The sequence below is a fragment of the Pseudophryne corroboree genome, chromosome 1, assembly GCF_028390025.1.
Source record: "Pseudophryne corroboree isolate aPseCor3 chromosome 1, aPseCor3.hap2, whole genome shotgun sequence".
Lineage (NCBI taxonomy): Eukaryota > Metazoa > Chordata > Amphibia > Anura > Myobatrachidae > Pseudophryne > Pseudophryne corroboree.
In genome coordinates, this window is record NC_086444.1 from 1,245,057,376 (window position 1) to 1,245,076,097 (window position 18,722).

An 18,722-nucleotide genomic window follows, 5' to 3' on the forward strand; every position below is an offset into this window, starting at 1 on the left:
TGGTAATTATAGAGTAAGAGGGAAGAGCAGGAGCAGAGCATTGTGTCCTCCTGGAGAGGTCATGTCGGGAGGTATGACATAGGTATGAGCACTGGGTCAGTATTAGGGTACAGCACAGGTGATGGTGATCATACAGTAAGAGGGAAGAGCAGGAGCAGAGCATTGTGTCCTCCTGGAGAGGTCATGTTGGGAGGTATGACTTAGGTATGAGCACTGGGTCAGTATTAAGGTACAGCACAGGTGATGGTAATCATACAGTAAGAGGGAAGTCCAGGAGCAGAGCATTGTGTCCTCCTGGAGAGGTCATGTTGGGAGGTATGACATAGGTATGAGCACTGGGTCAGCATTAGTATACAGCACAGGTGATGGTAATTATACAGTAGGAGGGAAGTGCAGGAGCAGAGCATTGTGTCCTCCTGGAGAGGGTCATGTTGGGAGGTATGACATAGGTATGAGCACTGGGTCAGTATTAGGGTACAGCACAGGTGATGGTAATCATACAGTAAGAGGGAAGAGCGGGAGCAGAGCATTGTGTCCTCCTGGAGAGGGTCATGTTGGGAGGTATGACATAGGTATGAGCACTGGGTCAGTATTAGGGTACAGCACAGGTGCTGGTAATCATACAGTAAGAAAGAAGTGCAGGAGCAGAGCATTGTGTCCTCCTGGAGAGGTCATGTTGGGAGGTATGACATAGGTATGAGCACTGGGTCAGTATTAGGGTACAGCATAGGTGATGGTAATCATACAGTAAGAGGGAAGATCAGGAGCAGAGCATTGCGTCCTCCTGGAGAGGGTCATGTTGGGAGGTATGACATAGGGATGAGCACTGGGTCAGTATTAGGGTACAGCATAGGTGATGGTAATCATACAGTAAGAGGGAAGATCAGGAGCAGAGCATTGCGTCCTCCTGGAGAGGGTCATGTTGGGAGGTATGACATAGGGATGAGCACTGGGTCAGTATTAAGGTACAGCATAGGTGATGGTAATCATACAGTAAGAGGGAAGTCCAGGAGCAGAGCATTGTGTCCTCCTGGAGAGGTCATGTTGGAAGGTATGACATAGGTATGAGCACTGGGTCAGCATTAGTATACAGCACAGGTGATGGTAATTATACAGTAAGAGGGAAGAGCAGGAGCAGGGCATTGTGTCCTCCTGGAGAGGTCATGTTGGGAGGTATGACATAGGTATGAGCACTGGGTCAGTATTAGGCTACAGCACAGGTGATGGTAATCATACAGTAGGAGGGAAGTGCAGGAGCAGAGCATTGTGTCCTCCTGGAGAGGGTCATGTTGGGAGGTATGACATAGGTATGAGCACTGGGTCAGTATTAGGGTACAGCACAGGTGATGGTAATCATACAGTAAGAGGGAAGAGCAGGAGCAGAGCATTGTGTCCTCCTGGAGAGGGTCATGTTGGGAGGTATGACATAGGTATGAGCACTGGGTCAGTATTAGGGTACAGCACAGGTGCTGGTAATCATACAGTAAGAAAGAAGTGCAGGAGCAGAGCATTGTGTCCTCCTGGAGAGGTCATGTTGGGAGGTATGACATAGGTATGAGCACTGGGTCAGTATTAGGGTACAGCTTAGGTGATGGTAATCATACAGTAAGAGGGAAGATCAGGAGCAGAGCATTGCGTCCTCCTGGAGAGGGTCATGTTGGGAGGTATGACATAGGTATGAGCACTGGGTCAGTATTAGCGTACAGCACAGGTGATGGTTATCATACAGTAAGAGAAAAGTGCAGGATCAGAGCTTTGTGTCTTGGAGAGGGTAATGTTGAGAGGTATGACATAGGTATGAGCACTGGGTCAGTATTAGGGTAAAGCACAGGTGATGGTAATAATATAGTAAGAGGGAAGAGCAGGAGCAAAGCATTGTGTCCTCCTGGTTTAGTCAAGTTGGGTGGTATGACATAGGTATGAGCACTGGGTCAGTATTAGGGTACAGCACAGGTGATGGTAATCATACAGTAAGAGGGAAGAGCAGGAGCAGAGCATTGTGTCCTCCTGGAGAGTTCGTGTTGGGAGGTATGACATAGGTATGAGCACTGGGTCAGTATTAGGGTACCGCACAGGTGATGGTGATCATACAGTAAGAAAGAAGTGCAAGAGCAGAGCATTGTGTCCTCCTGGAGAGGGTCATGTTGGGAGGTATGACATAGGAATGAGCACTGGGTCAGTATTATGGTACAGCACAGGTGATGGTAATCACACAGTAAGAGGGAAGAGTAGGAGCAGAGCATTGTGTCCTCCTGGAGAGGTCATGTTGGGAGGTATGACATAGGTATGAGCACTGGGTCAGTATTAGGGTACAGCATAGGTGATGGTAATCATACAGTAAGAGGGAAGATCAGGAGCAGAGCATTGCGTCCTCCTGGAGAGGGTCATGTTGGGAGGTATGACATAGGTATAAGCACTGGGTCAGTATTAGGGTACAGCACAGGTGATGGTTATCATACAGTAAGAGGGAAGTGCAGGATCAGAGCATTGTGTCCTCCTGGAGAGGTCATGTTGGGAGGTATGAGCACTGGGTCAGTATTAGGGTACAGCACTGGTGATGGTAATCATACAGTAAGAGAGAAGAGCAGGAGCAGAGCATTGTGTCCTCCTGGAGAGGTCATGTTGGGAGGTATGACATAGGTATGAGCACTGGGTCAGTATTAGGGTACAGCACAGGTGATGGTAATCATAAAGTAAGAGGGAAGAATAGGAGCAGAGCATTGTGACCTCCTGGAGAGGGTCATGTTGGGAGGTATGAGCACTGGGTCAGTATTAGGGTACAGCACTGGTGATGGTAATCATACAGTAAGAGAAAAGAGCAGGAACAGAGCATTGTGTCCTCCTGGAGAGGTCATGTTGGGAGGTATGACATAGGTATGAGCACTGGGTCAGTATTAGGCTACAGCACAGGTGATGGTAATCATACAGTAGGAGGGAAGTGCAGGAGCAGAGCATTGTGTCCTCCTGGAGAGGGTCATGTTGGGAGGTATGACATAGGTATGAGCACTGGGTCAGTATTAGGGTACAGCACAGGTGATGGTAATCATACAGTAAGAGGGAAGAGCAGGAGCAGAGCATTGTGTCCTCCTGGAGAGGGTCATGTTGGGAGGTATGACATAGGTATGAGCACTGGGTCAGTATTAGGGTACAGCACAGGTGCTGGTAATCATACAGTAAGAAAGAAGTGCAGGAGCAGAGCATTGTGTCCTCCTGGAGAGGTCATGTTGGGAGGTATGACATAGGTATGAGCACTGGGTCAGTATTAGGGTACAGCTTAGGTGATGGTAATCATACAGTAAGAGGGAAGAGCAGGAGCAGAGCATTGTGTCCTCCTGGAGAGGGTCATGTTGGGAAGTATGACATAGGTATGAGCACTGGGTCAGTATTAGGGTACAGCACAGGTGATGGTAATTATACAGTAAGAGGGAAGTGCAGGATCAGAGCATTGTGTCCTCCTGGAGAGGTCATGTTGGGAGGTATGAGCACTGGGTCAGTATTAGGGTACAGCACTGGTGATGGTAATCATACAGTAAGAGAGAAGAGCAGGAGCAGAGCATTGTGTCCTCCTGGAGAGGTCATGTTGGGAGGTATGACATAGGTATGAGCACTGGGTCAGTATTAGGGTACAGCACAGGTGATGGTAATCATAAAGTAAGAGGGAAGAATAGGAGCAGAGCATTGTGACCTCCTGGAGAGGGTCATGTTGGGAGGTATGAGCACTGGGTCAGTATTAGGGTACAGCACTGGTGATGGTAATCATACAGTAAGAGAAAAGAGCAGGAACAGAGCATTGTGTCCTCCTGGAGAGGTCATGTTGGGAGGTATGACATAGGTGTGAGCACTGGGTCAGTATTAGCGTACAGCACAGGTGATGGTAATCATACAGTAAGAGGGAAGAGCAGGAGCAGAGCATTGTGTCCTCCTGGAGAGGTCATGTTGGGAGGTATGACATAGGTATGAGCACTGGGTCAGTATAAGGGTACAGCACAGGTGATGGTAATCATACAGTAAGAGGGAAGTACAGGAGCAAAGCATTGTGTCCTCCTGGAGAGGTCATGTTGGGAGGTATGACATAGGTATGAGCACTGGGTCAGTATTAGGGTACAGCACAGGTGATGGTAATCATACAGTAAGAGGGAAGAGCAGGAGCAGAGCATTGTGTCCTCCTGGATAGGTCATGTTGGGAGGTATGACATAGGTATGAGCACTGGGTCAGTATAAGGGTACAGCACAGGTGATGGTAATCATACAGTAAGAGGGAAGTACAGGAGCAGAGCATTGTGTCCTCCTGGAGAGTTCGTGTTGGGAGGTATGACATAGGTATGAGCACTGGGTCAGTATTAGGGTACCGCACAGGTGATGGTAATCATACAGTAAGAGGGAAGAGCAGGAGCAGAGCATTGTGTCCTCCTGGAGAGGGTCATGTTGGGAGGTATGACATAGGTATGAGCACTGGGTCAGTATTGGGGTACAGCACAGGTGATGATAATCATACAGTAAGAGGGAAGAGCAGTAGCAGAGCATTGTGTCCTCCTGGAGAGGTCATGTTGGGAGGCATGACATAGGTATGAGCACTGGGTCAGTATTAGGGTACCGCACAGGTGATGGTAATCATACAGTAAGAAAGAAGTGCAGGAGCAGAGCATTGTCTCCTCCTGGAGAGTGTCATGATGGGAGGTATGACATAGGTATGAGCATTGGGTCATTATTAGCGTACAGCACAGGTGATGGTAATCATACAGTAAGAGGGAAGAGCAGGAGCAGAGCATTGTGTCCTCCTGGAGAGGTCATGTTGGGAGGTATGACATAGGTATGAGCACTGGGTCAGTATTGGGGTACAGCACAGGTGATGATAATCATACAGTAAGAGGGAAGTGCAGGAGCAGAGCATTGTGTCCTCCTGGAGAGGTCATGTTGGGAGGTATGACATAGGTATGAGCACTGGGTCAGTATTAGTGTACAGCACAGGTGATGGTAATCATACAGTAAGAGGGAAGAGCAGGAGCAGAGCATTGTGTCCTCCTGGAGAGGTCATGTTGGGAGGTATGATATAGGTATAAGCACTGGGTCAGTATTAGGGTACAGCACAGGTGATGGTAATCATACAGTAAGAGGGAAGAGCAGGAGCAGAGCATTGTGTCCTCCTGGAGAGGTCATGTTGGGAGGTATGACATAGGTATGAGCACTGGGTCAGTATTAGGGTACAGCACATGTGATGGTAATCATACAGTAAGAGGGAAGAGCAGGAGCAGAGCATTGTGTCCTCCTGGAGAGGTCATGTTGGGAGGTATGACATAGGTATGAGCACTGGGTCAGTATTAGGGTACAGCACAGGTGATGGTAATCATACAGTAAGAAAGAAGTGCAGGAGCAGAGCATTGTGTTCTCCTGGAGAGGTCATGTTGGGAGGTATGACATAGGTATGAGCACTGGGTCAGTATAAGGGTACAGGACAGGTGATGGTAATTATACAGTAAGAGGGAAGAGCAGGAGCAGAGCATTGTGTCCTCCTGGAGAGGTCATGTTGGGAGGTATGACATAGGTATGAGCACTGGGTCAGTATTAGGGTACAGGACAGGTGATGGTAATCATACAGTAAGAGAGAAGAGCAGGAGCAGAGCATTGTGTCCTCCTGGAGAGGGTCATGTTGGGAGGTATGACATAGGTATGAGCACTGGGTCAGTATTAGGGTACCGCACAGGTGATGGTAATCATACAGTAAGAGGGAAGAGCAGGAGCAGAGCATTGTGTCCTCCTGGAGAGGTCATGTTGGGAGGTATGACATAGGTATGAGCACTGGGTCAGTATTGGGGTACAGCACAGGTGATGGTAATCATACAGTAAGAGGGAAGAGCAGGAGCAGAGCATTGTGTCCTCCTGGAGAGGACATGTTGGGAGGTATGACATAGGTATGAGCACTGGGTCAGTATTAGGGTACAGCACAGGTGATGGTAATCATACAATAAGAGGGAAGTCCAGGAGCAGAGCATTGTGTCCTCCTGGAGAGGGTCATGTTGGGAGGTATGACATAGGTATGAGCACTGGGTCAGTGTTAGGGTACCGCACAGGTGATGGTAATCATACAGTAAGAGGGAAGAGCAGGAGCTGAGCATTGTGTCCTCCTGGAGAGGTCATGTTGGGAGGTATGACATAGGTATGAGCACTGGGTCAGTATTGGGGTACAGCACAGGTGATGGTAATCATACAGTAAGAGGAAAGAGCAGGAGCAGAGCATTGTGTCCTCCTGGAGAGGACATGTTGGGAGGTATGACATAGGTATGAGCACTGGGTCAGTATTAGGGTACAGCACAGGTGATGGTAATCATACAATAAGAGGGAAGTCCAGGAGCAGAGCATTGTGTCCTCCTGGAGAGGGTCATGTTGGGAGGTATGACATAGGTATGAGCACTGGGTCAGTATTAGGGTACCGCACAGGTGATGGTAATCATACAGTAAGAGGGAAGAGCAGGAGCAGAGCATTGTGTCCTCCTGGAGAGGTCATGTTGGGAGATATGACATAGGTATGAGCACTGGGTCAGTATTAGGGTACAGCACAGGTGATGGAAATCATACAGTAAGAGGGAAGAGCAGGAGCAGAGCATTGTGTCCTCCTGGAGAGGTCATGTTGGGAGGTATGACATAGGTATGAGCACTGGGTCAGTATTAGGGTACCGCACAGGTGATGGTAATCATACAGTAAGAGGGAAGAGCAGGAGCAGAGCATTGTGTCCTCCTGGAGAGGTCATGTTGGGAGGTATGACATAGGTATGAGCACTGGGTCAGTATTAGGGTACAGCACAGGTGATGGTAATCATACAGTAAGAGGGAAGAGCAGGAGCAGAGCATTGTGTCCTCCTGGAGAGGTCATGTTGGGAGGTATGACATAGGTATGAGCACTGGGTCAGTATTGGGGTACAGCACAGGTGATGGTAATCATACAGTAAGAGGGAAGTGCAGGAGCAGAGCATTGTGTCCTCCTGGAGAGGATCATGTTGGGAGGTATGACATAGGTATGAGCACTGGGTCAGTATTGGGGTACAGCACAGGTGATGGTAATCATACAGTAAGAGGGAAGTGCAGGAGCAGAGCATTGTGTCCTCCTGGAGAGGATCATGTTGGGAGGTATGACATAGGTATGAGCACTGGGTCAGTATTAGGGTACAGCACAGGTGATGGTAATCATACAATAAGAGGGAAGAGCAGGAGCAGAGCATTGTGTCCTCCTGGAGAGGTCATGGTGGGAGGTATGACATAGGTATGAGCACTGGGTCAGTATTAGGGTACAGCACAGGTGATGGTAATCATACAGTAAGAGGGAAGAGCAGGAGCAGAGCATTGTGTCCTCCTGGAGAGGTCATGTTGGGAGGTATGACATAGGTATGAGCACTGGGTCAGTATTAGGGTACAGCACAGGTGATGGTAATCATACAATAAGAGGGAAGAGCAGGAGCAGAGCATTGTGTCCTCCTGGAGAGGTCATGGTGGGAGGTATGACATAGGTATGAGCACTGGGTCAGTATTAGGGTACCGCACAGGTGATGGTAATCATACAGTAAGAGGGAAGAGCAGGAGCAGAGCATTGTGTCCTCCTGGAGAGTCATGTTGGGAGGTATGACATAGGTATGAGCACTGGGTCAGTATTAGGGTACCGCACAGGTGATGGTAATCATACAGTAAGAAAGAAGTGCAGGAGCAGAGCATTGTGTCCTCCTGGAGAGGTCATGTTGCAGGCACATTTATGTGCCAGATTCCTGATAGTTTTGGAGGGAAAGTTCCTCCCACTCCAGATGTGCCGGCACCTGGGCACGGACTGTCAATGCAGGTGGGCTTAGGCACAGAGGAGTGACCACTCCCCGCTGTCCATTGCAGTGAGCATGCCATAGGCATTGCAGACACAATTAAGTTGATTGGATAAAAACCACAGAGAGGACCTACCCCCCATGGTACTGTGTGTTGGATTAGGATAAAAGGAGAGCTGCAAGCCCTATTTTGGATATATATTCTGTGACATGAAGAAGTGTTGTTCTGCTGTGATCCCTGGTTCCCTGGGAACCAGCCAGCGCCAAATAGGAGATGCGGCCGCAGCTTATCTACTCATATGTGACCGAATTGTTTCCAGGTGCCGATCGAAGGAACCTGGTGGGAGCAGCAAAGTACCCGGTACAAAGTACACTGCGCAGTGGGTGGAGTCAGTAACAGGTGGTTACTGATGGTAAAAGGGAATTCCCTATTGGCCCCCCAAACACATCTGTGATCACTTGGCGCAGGCAATGAGATGCATCTAGTCACAATGCACGTGAAACATTTACTACAGTTCTGTGTCATTGCAACATGTGACACTAACATGTATGTATAATATATCTATTTCATGGTATAAGTAACATGTATGTACTAATATCTCTACATCATGTGTAACTTCAAAGTGTATGTAACATCTCTGTGTCACAGCTCTAAGTATAACTAATATGTAAAACATGTGACCTAAGTGTCACTGTATCATGTGTAAATACAACATATGTGCTACATCTCTGCGTCATTGTACCATGTGTAACTAACACGTATGTGCAACACCTGTGTCACTGTACCATGTGTAAATAACACGTATGTGGTACACCTCTGTGTCCCTGTACCATGTGTAACTAACACGTATGTGCTACACCTCTGTGTCACTGTACCATGTGTAACTAACACGTATGTGGCTGTGCTACACCTCTGTGTCACTGTACCATGTGTAACTAACACGTATGTGCTACACTTGTGTCACTGTACCATGTGTAAATAACACGTATGTGGTACACCTCTGTGTCACTGTACCATGTGTAACTAACATGCATGTGCTACACCTCTGTGTCACTGTACCATGTGTAACTAACATGTATGTGCTAAACCTCTGTGTCACTGTACCATGTGTAACTAACACATATGTGCTACACCTCTGTGTCACTGTATCATGTGTAACTCACACGTATGTGCTACACCTCTGTGTCATTGTACCATGTGTAACTAACACGTATGTGCTACACCTCTGTGTCACTGTACCATGTGTAACTCACACGTATGTGCTACATCTCTGCATCATTGTACCATGTGTAACTAACACGTATGTGCTACACCAGTGTCACTGTACCATGTGTAAATAACACGTATGTGCAGTGGTACACCTCTGTGTCACTGTACCATTTGTAACTAACACGTATGTGCTACACCTGTGTCACTGTACCATGTGTAAATAACACGTATGTGGTACACCTCTGTGTCACTGTACCATGTGTAACTAACATGTATGTGCTACACCTCTGTGTCACTGTACCATGTGTAATTAACATGTATGTGCTACACCTCTGTGTCACTGCACCATGTGTAACTAACACGTACGTGCTACACCTCTGTGTCACTGTACCATGTGTAACTAACACGTATGTGCTACATCTCTGTGTCATTGTACCATGTGTAACTAACACGTATGTGCTACACCTCTGTGTCACTGTACCATGTGTAACTCACACGTATGTGCTACATCTCTGCATCATTGTACCATGTGTAACTAACACGTATGTGCTACATTTCTGCATCATTGTACCATGTGTAACTAACACGTATGTGCTACACTTCTGTGTCATTGTACCATGTGTAACTCACACGTATGTGCTACATCTCGGCATCATTGTACCATGTGTAACTAACACGTATGTGCTACACCTCTGTGTCATTGTACCATGTGTAACTAACACATATGTGCTACATCTCTGCATCATTGTACCATGTGTAACTAACACGTATGTGCAACACCTGTGTCACTGTACCATGTGTAAATAACACGTATGTGGTACACCTCTGTGTCCCTGTACCATGTGTAACTAACACGTATGTGCTACACCTCTGTGTCACTGTACCATGTGTAACTAACACGTATGTGCTACACCTCTGTGTCACTGTACCATGTGTAACTAACACGTATGTGCTACACTTGTGTCACTGTACCATGTGTAAATAACACGTATGTGGTACACCTCTGTGTCACTGTACCATGTGTAACTAACATGCATGTGCTACACCTCTGTGTCACTGTACCATGTGTAACTAACATGTATGTGCTAAACCTCTGTGTCACTGTACCATGTGTAACTAACACATATGTGCTACACCTCTGTGTCACTGTACCATGTGTAACTCACACGTATGTGCTACACCTCTGTGTCATTGTACCATGTGTAACTAACACGTATGTGCTACACCTCTGTGTCACTGTACCATGTGTAACTCACACGTATGTGCTACATCTCTGCATCATTGTACCATGTGTAACTAACACGTATGTGCTACACCAGTGTCACTGTACCATGTGTAAATAACACGTATGTGGTACACCTCTGTGTCACTGTACCATGTGTAACTAACACGTATGTGCTACACCTGTGTCACTGTACCATGTGTAAATAACACGTATGTGGTACACCTCTGTGTCACTGTACCATGTGTAACTAACATGTATGTGCTACACCTCTGTGTCACTGTACCATGTGTAACTAACATGTATGTGCTACACCTCTGTGTCACTGTACCATGTGTAACTAACACGTACGTGCCACACCTCTGTGTCACTGTACCATGTGTAACTAACACGTATGTGCTACACCTCTGTGTCATTGTACCATGTGTAACTAACACGTATGTGCTACACCTCTGTGTCACTGTACCATGTGTAACTCACACGTATGTGCTACATCTCTGCATCATTGTACCATGTGTAACTAACACGTATGTGCTACACCTCTGTGTCATTGTACCATGTGTAACTAACACATATGTGCTACATCTCTGCATCATTGTACCATGTGTAACTAACATGTATGTGCAACACCTGTGTCACTGTACCATGTGTAAATAACACGTATGTGGTACACCTCTGTGTCCCTGTACCATGTGTAACTAACACGTATGTGCTACACCTCTGTGTCACTGTACCATGTGTAACTAACACGTATGTGCTACACCTCTGTGTCACTGTACCATGTGTAACTAACACGTATGTGCTACACTTGTGTCACTGTACCATGTGTAAATAACACGTATGTGGTACACCTCTGTGTCACTGTACCATGTGTAACTAACATGCATGTGCTACACCTCTGTGTCACTGTACCATGTGTAACTAACATGTATGTGCTAAACCTCTGTGTCATTGTACCATGTGTAACTAACACATATGTGCTACACCTCTGTGTCACTGTACCATGTGTAACTCACACGTATGTGCTACACCTCTGTGTCATTGTACCATGTGTAACTAACACGTATGTGCTACACCTCTGTGTCACTGTACCATGTGTAACTCACACGTATGTGCTACATCTCTGCATCATTGTACCATGTGTAACTAACACGTATGTGCTACACCAGTGTCACTGTACCATGTGTAAATAACACGTATGTGCAGTGGTACACCTCTGTGTCACTGTACCATGTGTAACTAACACGTATGTGCTACACCTGTGTCACTGTACCACGTGTAAATAACACGTATGTGGTACACCTCTGTGTCACTGTACCATGTGTAACTAACATGTATGTGCTACACCTCTGTGTCACTGTACCATGTGTAACTAACATGTATGTGCTACACCTCTGTGTCACTGTACCATGTGTAACTAACACGTACGTGCTACACCTCTGTGTCACTGTACCATGTGTAACTAACACGTATGTGCTACACCTCTGTGTCATTGTACCATGTGTAACTAACACATATGTGCTACACCTCTGTGTCACTGTACCATGTGTAACTCACACGTATGTGCTACATCTCTGCATCATTGTACCATGTGTAACTAACACGTATGTGCTACATTTCTGCATCATTGTACCATGTGTAACTAACACGTATGTGCTACACCTCTGTGTCATTGTACCATGTGTAACTCACACGTATGTGCTACATCTCGGCATCATTGTACCATGTGTAACTAACACGTATGTGCTACACCTCTGTGTCATTGTACCATGTGTAACTAACACATATGTGCTACATCTCTGCATCATTGTACCATGTGTAACTAACACGTATGTGCTACATCTCTGTGTCACTGCACCATGTGTAACTAACACATATGTGCTTCACCTGTGTCATTGTACCATGTGTAACTAACATGTATGTGCTACACCTCTGTGTCACTGCACCATGTGTAACTAACATGTATGTATGGCTCCATGTATAATATGTATGTAATACATCTGTTGTGTCATGAGACTTTATATAAATAAAATGTATTATATCTCTGTGTCACGGCATCATGTATGACTGACAAGCATGTCACGGTATTGGATACACTGGGTAATAAGAACACAGTGTCTCTCTGAGGCTTATCACAGACAGATGAATCAGACGCCCACTCACAGTTCCCGATTCTTACTGACTTCTTATATACCTGCCAATTACTGTATATTCTACCCAGCGTATACTGTACCACATCATTCTACATTATATACCTGCCAATTACTGTATATTCTACCCAGCATATACTGTACCACATCATTATACATTATATACCTGCCAATTACTGTATATTCTACCCAGCGTATACTGTATCCCATCATTATACATTATATACCTGCCAATTACTGTATATTCTACTCACCGTATACTGTATCACATCATTATACATTATATACCTGCCAATTACTGTATATTCTACCCAGCGTATACTGTATCACATCATTATACATTATATACCTGCCAATTACTGTATATTCTACCCAGCGTATACTGTATCCCATCATTATACATTATATACCTGCCAATTACTGTATATTCTACCCAGCGTATACTGTATCCCATCATTATACATTATATACCTGCCAATTACTGTATATTGTAACCAGCGTATACTGTACCACATCATTATACATTATATACCTGCCAATTACTTATATTCTACCCAGCGTATACTGTACCACATCATTATACATTATATACCTGCCAATTACTGTATATTGTAACCAGCATATACTGTACCACATCATTATACATTATATACCTGCCAATTACTGTATATTCTACCCAGCGTATACTGTACCACATCATTATACATTATATACCTGCCAATTACTGTATATTCTACCCAGCGTATACTGTACCACATCATTATACATTATATACCTGCCAATTACTGTATATTCTACTCACCGTATACTGTACCACATCATTATACATTATATACCTGCCAATTACTGTATATTGTAACCAGCGTATACTGTACCACATCATTATACATTATATACCTGCCAATTACTGTATATTGTAACCAGCATATACTGTACCACATCATTATACATTATATACCTGCCAATTACTGTATATTGTAACCAGCGTATACTGTATCCCATCATTATACATTATATACCTGCCAATTACTGTATATTCTACCCAGCGTATACTGTACCACATCATTATACATTATATACCTGCCAATTACTGTATATTGTAACCAGCATATACTGTACCACATCATTATACATTATATACCTGCCAATTACTGTATATTGTAACCAGCGTATACTGTATCCCATCATTATACATTATATACCTGCCAATTACTATATATTCTATCCATCATTATACATTATATAACTTATATTACATGATAATATACATGATACAATATTCACTGTTTTCCTGTTTGATTATGTGCATATGTACTCTGTAATTGGGCGCTGCGGAACCCTTGTGGCGCCATATAAATAAAGGATAATAATACTACAGTGTATAAGGCAGCGTCATTGTGAATGATATACTCTCATTATCCCCTCTGTGGCAGGGGAGTATTAAGGACCTACCTGAGGGGTATCAACCAGCATACTTCTCCGGAACCGCCCTCTGCGTATCTCCATCTCCAGGGCAGAGCATCGCGCCACAGTTACCCGACTGCGGTGATTGCGGCAAAACATCTTGAGAATGACTTAATCCCCAGGATCTGCTCCCACAGCGCTCACCGGAACCCCAGGATCTGCTCCCACAGTGCTCACCGGATCCCCAGGATCTGCTCCCACAGTGCTCACCGGAACCCCAGGATCTGCTCCCACAGTGCTCACCGGATCCCCAGGATCTGCTCCCACAGCGCTCAACGGAACCCCAGGATCTGCTCCCACAGCGCTCACCGGAACCCCAGGATCTGCTCCCACAGTGCTCACCGGAACCCCAGGATCTGCTCCCACAGTGCTCACCGGAACCCCAGGATCTGCTCCCACAGTGCTCACCGGATCCCCAGGATCTGCTCCCACAGCACTCACTGGATCCCCAGGATCTGCTCCCACAGCGCTCACCGGATTCCCAGAATCTGCTCCCAGAGCGCTCACCGGATCCCCAGATTCTGCTCCCACAGTGCTGATCAGATCCACAGATTCTGCTCCCACAGCGCTCACCGGATCCCCAGATTCTGCTCCCAGAATGCTCACCGGATCCCCAGGATCTGTTCCCACAGCACCGACCAGATCCCCAGGATTTACTTTTACAGCACTAACCAGATCCAAACTTCCTTATGTTCATAATCTACAGGATCTCCTGATCATATGAGTTCCTGGCAATCTGCTTGTACGTCGTGTGATTCTTTATCCAGACATGGGACCGTGGGGATCACTTCCCTGGATGGTGTCTGGAGAAACTGTACAATCCACTGGATCCTGTGTGTTTCCTGCAGGATTATGAGCTGCCTCTTTCTCCGTCCCCCCTCCAGCCCCCTCCTCTCTCCCCTGTCATGTTCTCTGGGTGTCTCTCCCAACTTCCAGGATCCCTCCTCTCCCTGGGCCACCCCCTCTCACCTCCTACCTGCCCCCGTCCCTCTCACTGCCGGTGGCTGGGCCTGCTCCAGCTCCTATAATAACACAGGATGTCATAATGTGAGGAACATGTACTTATCAGAGGAGAGGCCGCCTCTGCCAGAGGCTCATATCAGCAGCATGGAAGCACAGGAGCTCGCATGCCGTGTCTGTATCCCACCACGCCCACCGCCAGGTGCCCCACGCCCACCCAGACCAGGTGCCCGACGCCCACCGCCAGGTGCCCCACGCCCACCGACCAGGTGCCCCACTCCCACCGACCAGGTGCCCCACTCCCACCGACACCAGGTGTCCCACTCCCACCGCCAGGTGCCCCACGCCCACCCAGACCAGGTGCCCCACGCCCACCGCCAGGTGCCCCACTCCCACCGACCAGGTGCCCCACTCCCACCGACACCAGGTGTCCCACTCCCACCGCCAGGTGCCCCACGCCCACCGACCAGGTGCCCCACTCCCACCGACCAGGTGCCCCACGCCCACCGACACCAGGTGTCCCACGCCCACCGACCAGGTGCCCCACGCCCACCGCCAGGTGCCCCACGCCCACCGAGACCAGGTGCCCCACGCCCATCGACCAGGTGCCCCACTCCCACCGACCAGGTGCCCCACTCCCACCGACCAGGTGTCCCACGCCCACCGACCAGGTGCCCCACTCCCACCGACCAGGTGTCCCACACCCGCTACCAGGTGCCCCACTCCCACCGACCAGGTGTCCCACACCCACTACCAGGTGCCCCACTCCCACCGACCAGGTGTCCCACGCCCACCGGCCAGGTGCACCACTCCCACCGCCATGTGTCCCATGACCCTGTCTCACAGTTCAAACCATGGACGTGTAAGTACACACGGCCGGTATAGCAAATGGCTCATTAAGGCGGACATTTACTAAGCAGTGATAAGAGCGGAGAAGTGAGCCAGTGGAGAAGTGGCCCCATCAACCAATCAGCAGCTCTGTATCATTCCATAGTATGTAAATTATAGATGTTACTTCAGTGCTGATTGGTTGCCATGGGCAACTTCTCCACTGGCTCACTTCTCTGCTCTTATCACTGCTGAGTAAATGTCCCCCTAAGTCGGTTATGGTTCCAGGACAGGGGTGGCAGGAGAGACACAGCTATGGCAGTAGGAGACAGTGCTGGAAGTCAGGAGCGCTCTGCCCTGTGGAAGGTTGCACAGGAATCGGCACCTATTCACCAACATGCGGAGCTGCAGGCGTCACATACGCCTGGTTACTCTGAGGTAATGCGGAAGTCACAGCTGTGAGTGGTCAGGTAAGTGCTGGCCTGCATCGCCCTGAACACGCAATGACCTCCGCCTACGTGAAGACGCCCCATTACCGATTCATCGTACTGACTACAGCTGCAGCGGTGCTGGGTGCCAGGGTGCAGTGTAGAATAGGCAGTAGGGATGACCATCGATGGTCACTCAGCGATGGTAGATAGATTTACCATTGATGGCTGAGAAGAGATGGGCGTTCCTCATCGATGGTAGCCGCGGGACAGATTTTGTTTTCTTTTTCATGCCCACACTGCAGGGCAGAGGTGCTAGGCTGTCAGTCAGTACATGTGTGTGACGTGTGACGCCTGCAGCGCTGACTTGTCACTGGCTGCGCTCAGCTGTCAGTCAAAGGTCCAGCCCCGCCCCCACTCACTCACAGCGACTGCAGCATGCGCAGAGGAGACTTTCCCCGCTGGTTCTGATGTCAGCGCATGTGCAGGAACCATCGATGGTACACAGGCATTTCATGGTATTATACTATCGATGGTTCCTGCCATGTTGGCCACCATCAATGGAGGGCACACTGATGAGCAACCCTCAGAGGCAGGGTAAGGAACAAGTGCACTTTATCACTCTCCAAGGCTTGGTGCATCTGCCCCTATGTCACATGACCCTGCCCCCATAGTACATGCCTCCCAACTGTCCCGATTTTCGTGAGACAGTTCCAGTTTTTCTTGGACTGTCCCACCCGCAGGTCGCAGTGTACCGTGGTGGGGGGGGGACAACTGGGAGACCCTCTCTCACCTGCGGTGAATAGACGCTGTGCACATGCGCACAGCGTCTGTTCCCTGGCAGAGAGGGACAGGGGGCATGGCAGCAACTCACAGAGCACTGGCCACGCCCCTGCAGCGATGAAAGCGAGGGCGTGGGTCGCGATCGCGCCATTCCACGATTACAGTGTTGGGAGGTATGATATTACACCACACTAGAGTGCCCCTGCTTTATAGTTCCCAACACTCTCCATTAGGGAGCAGCCAGGTTGGCACAACAGGGGGCAGTGCAGGGGGCGGGGCTGGGGAAAGTGGCAGCGCAGGGGGCGGGGCTGGGTAAAGTGGCAGCGCGGGGGTGTGATGCAGCAAGGAGGCTCTATGGGCATATTTATCAAAATTAATTTTACTGAAATAATGTGATTAAGGGCGTTTTATTTTAATGTCACGTGAATGCACTAAAGGGCGATTGGACAACTCACTGAATTCTCCTCCCAGCCCTCACGTGTTCCGCAATCAGATCGTGTTTCCCGCGCTTGTAATGCAATCCCCCCGAATTTACTAAACACGACTGTAAAATAAATACTGGAGGGCGCCAATGTGTGGTAATGACTCAGGGCCCCAATACCAGCGGCATATTCTGTTCCGTGTGCCAGTGATTGTTCTGAATATGGCATTGTGTGTAACGTTACTTACCTCTCCGGTGGCATCCTTCTTGCTGGTGTCCTCCGCGCTCTTGAGGGCAGTCTGGTCACCCGGCAGGGAGCCGTCAGTGCCTGGAAGGAGTTGGATTCGTCTGACCGGCGGTTGGGAGACCGCACCCCCCCAACGCCACACTAACACCCCCTCATGCCCGCGACCACCTCTGCCAGTGAGATGCTTTCATGGTATGCGCACACAGTGCGGCCAATGCACGTGCGCACAAGACATAGGGCTTCAGCCTGCGATCGCTGCCGTTGCAGCGACTAGGTCTGAATCAGGCCCTTTACCTCCAGCGTAATCTATGGGGCCAGGTTTGCAGGAGGTAAAACCCTTATTTCCAGTGAGACATGCACCGTGCCTCGCACCTCCAGAACAACGGGACTCTGAGCAGCCGCCACTCCTATTGAACCCCAATAACTTGTTATGCCCAAATCGCTCCCCGCCGGGACACTTACCATCTACCCGTCCCGTTTCCTTTCCCCTTGGGACATCTGATAAAGTAACAGGGAAACATGGTGCTGAATATGCGCGGTATGAGAGCGCACAGCTTAATGGCGCATCACTTCCACTCACTTATTAAATATTTAATAGGACAAAAAGCTTCGGGGAAAAAATGTGATGACTTCAGACGAGTCTTCTCTTTTCTGCCGCGCTGTGTAATACAGCATTACTGTACAACGGCGACCACCCAGCGACACAGGAAACGCAGCGTTACGTCTCAGATACTGGGTGCTGGCCAGCGGCAGATGGTCACAAAACATCTGTATGTACTATACTGTATTGTAACCCCCTCACTGCTGGAGGAATGTCTCACCAGCTGCAGATGGTGTCAGGACAGGAGATCTGTACTGTACTGTACTGTACTGTAACCCTCTCACTGCTGGAGGAAAGTCTCACCAGCTGCAGATGGTCACAGGACATAAGATCTGTACTGTACTGTAACCCTCTCACTGCTGGAGGAAAGTCTCATTACCTCCATATGGTCACAGGACATAAGATCTGTATGTACTGTACTGTAACCCTCTCACTGCTGGAGGAAAGTCTCACCAGCCGCAGATGGTCACAGGACAGAATATCTGTACTGTACTGTAACCCTCTCACTGCTGGAGGAAAGTCTCATTACCTCCATATGGTCACAGGGCAGAAGATCTATACTGGAAGATCTGTACTGTACTGTAACCCTCTCACTGCTGGAGGAAAGTC

At 48.2% G+C, this 18,722-nt stretch overlaps 1 protein-coding gene across 2 annotated transcripts in view; it reads right to left on the bottom strand.

The window, feature by feature from the left end:
* Positions 1-14,725, bottom strand: part of RTKN (rhotekin) — a 286,830-nt gene extending 272,105 nt beyond the window's left edge. For both annotated transcript variants that reach the window (XM_063925607.1, XM_063925656.1), the window contains exon 1: positions 13,834-14,725. In XM_063925607.1, coding sequence (XP_063781677.1) covers positions 13,834-13,944 — 111 coding nt within the window. In that variant the 5' untranslated portion in view covers positions 13,945-14,725. The remainder of the gene's footprint in view (positions 1-13,833) is intronic.
* Positions 14,726-18,722: the final 3,997 nt, after the last annotated feature.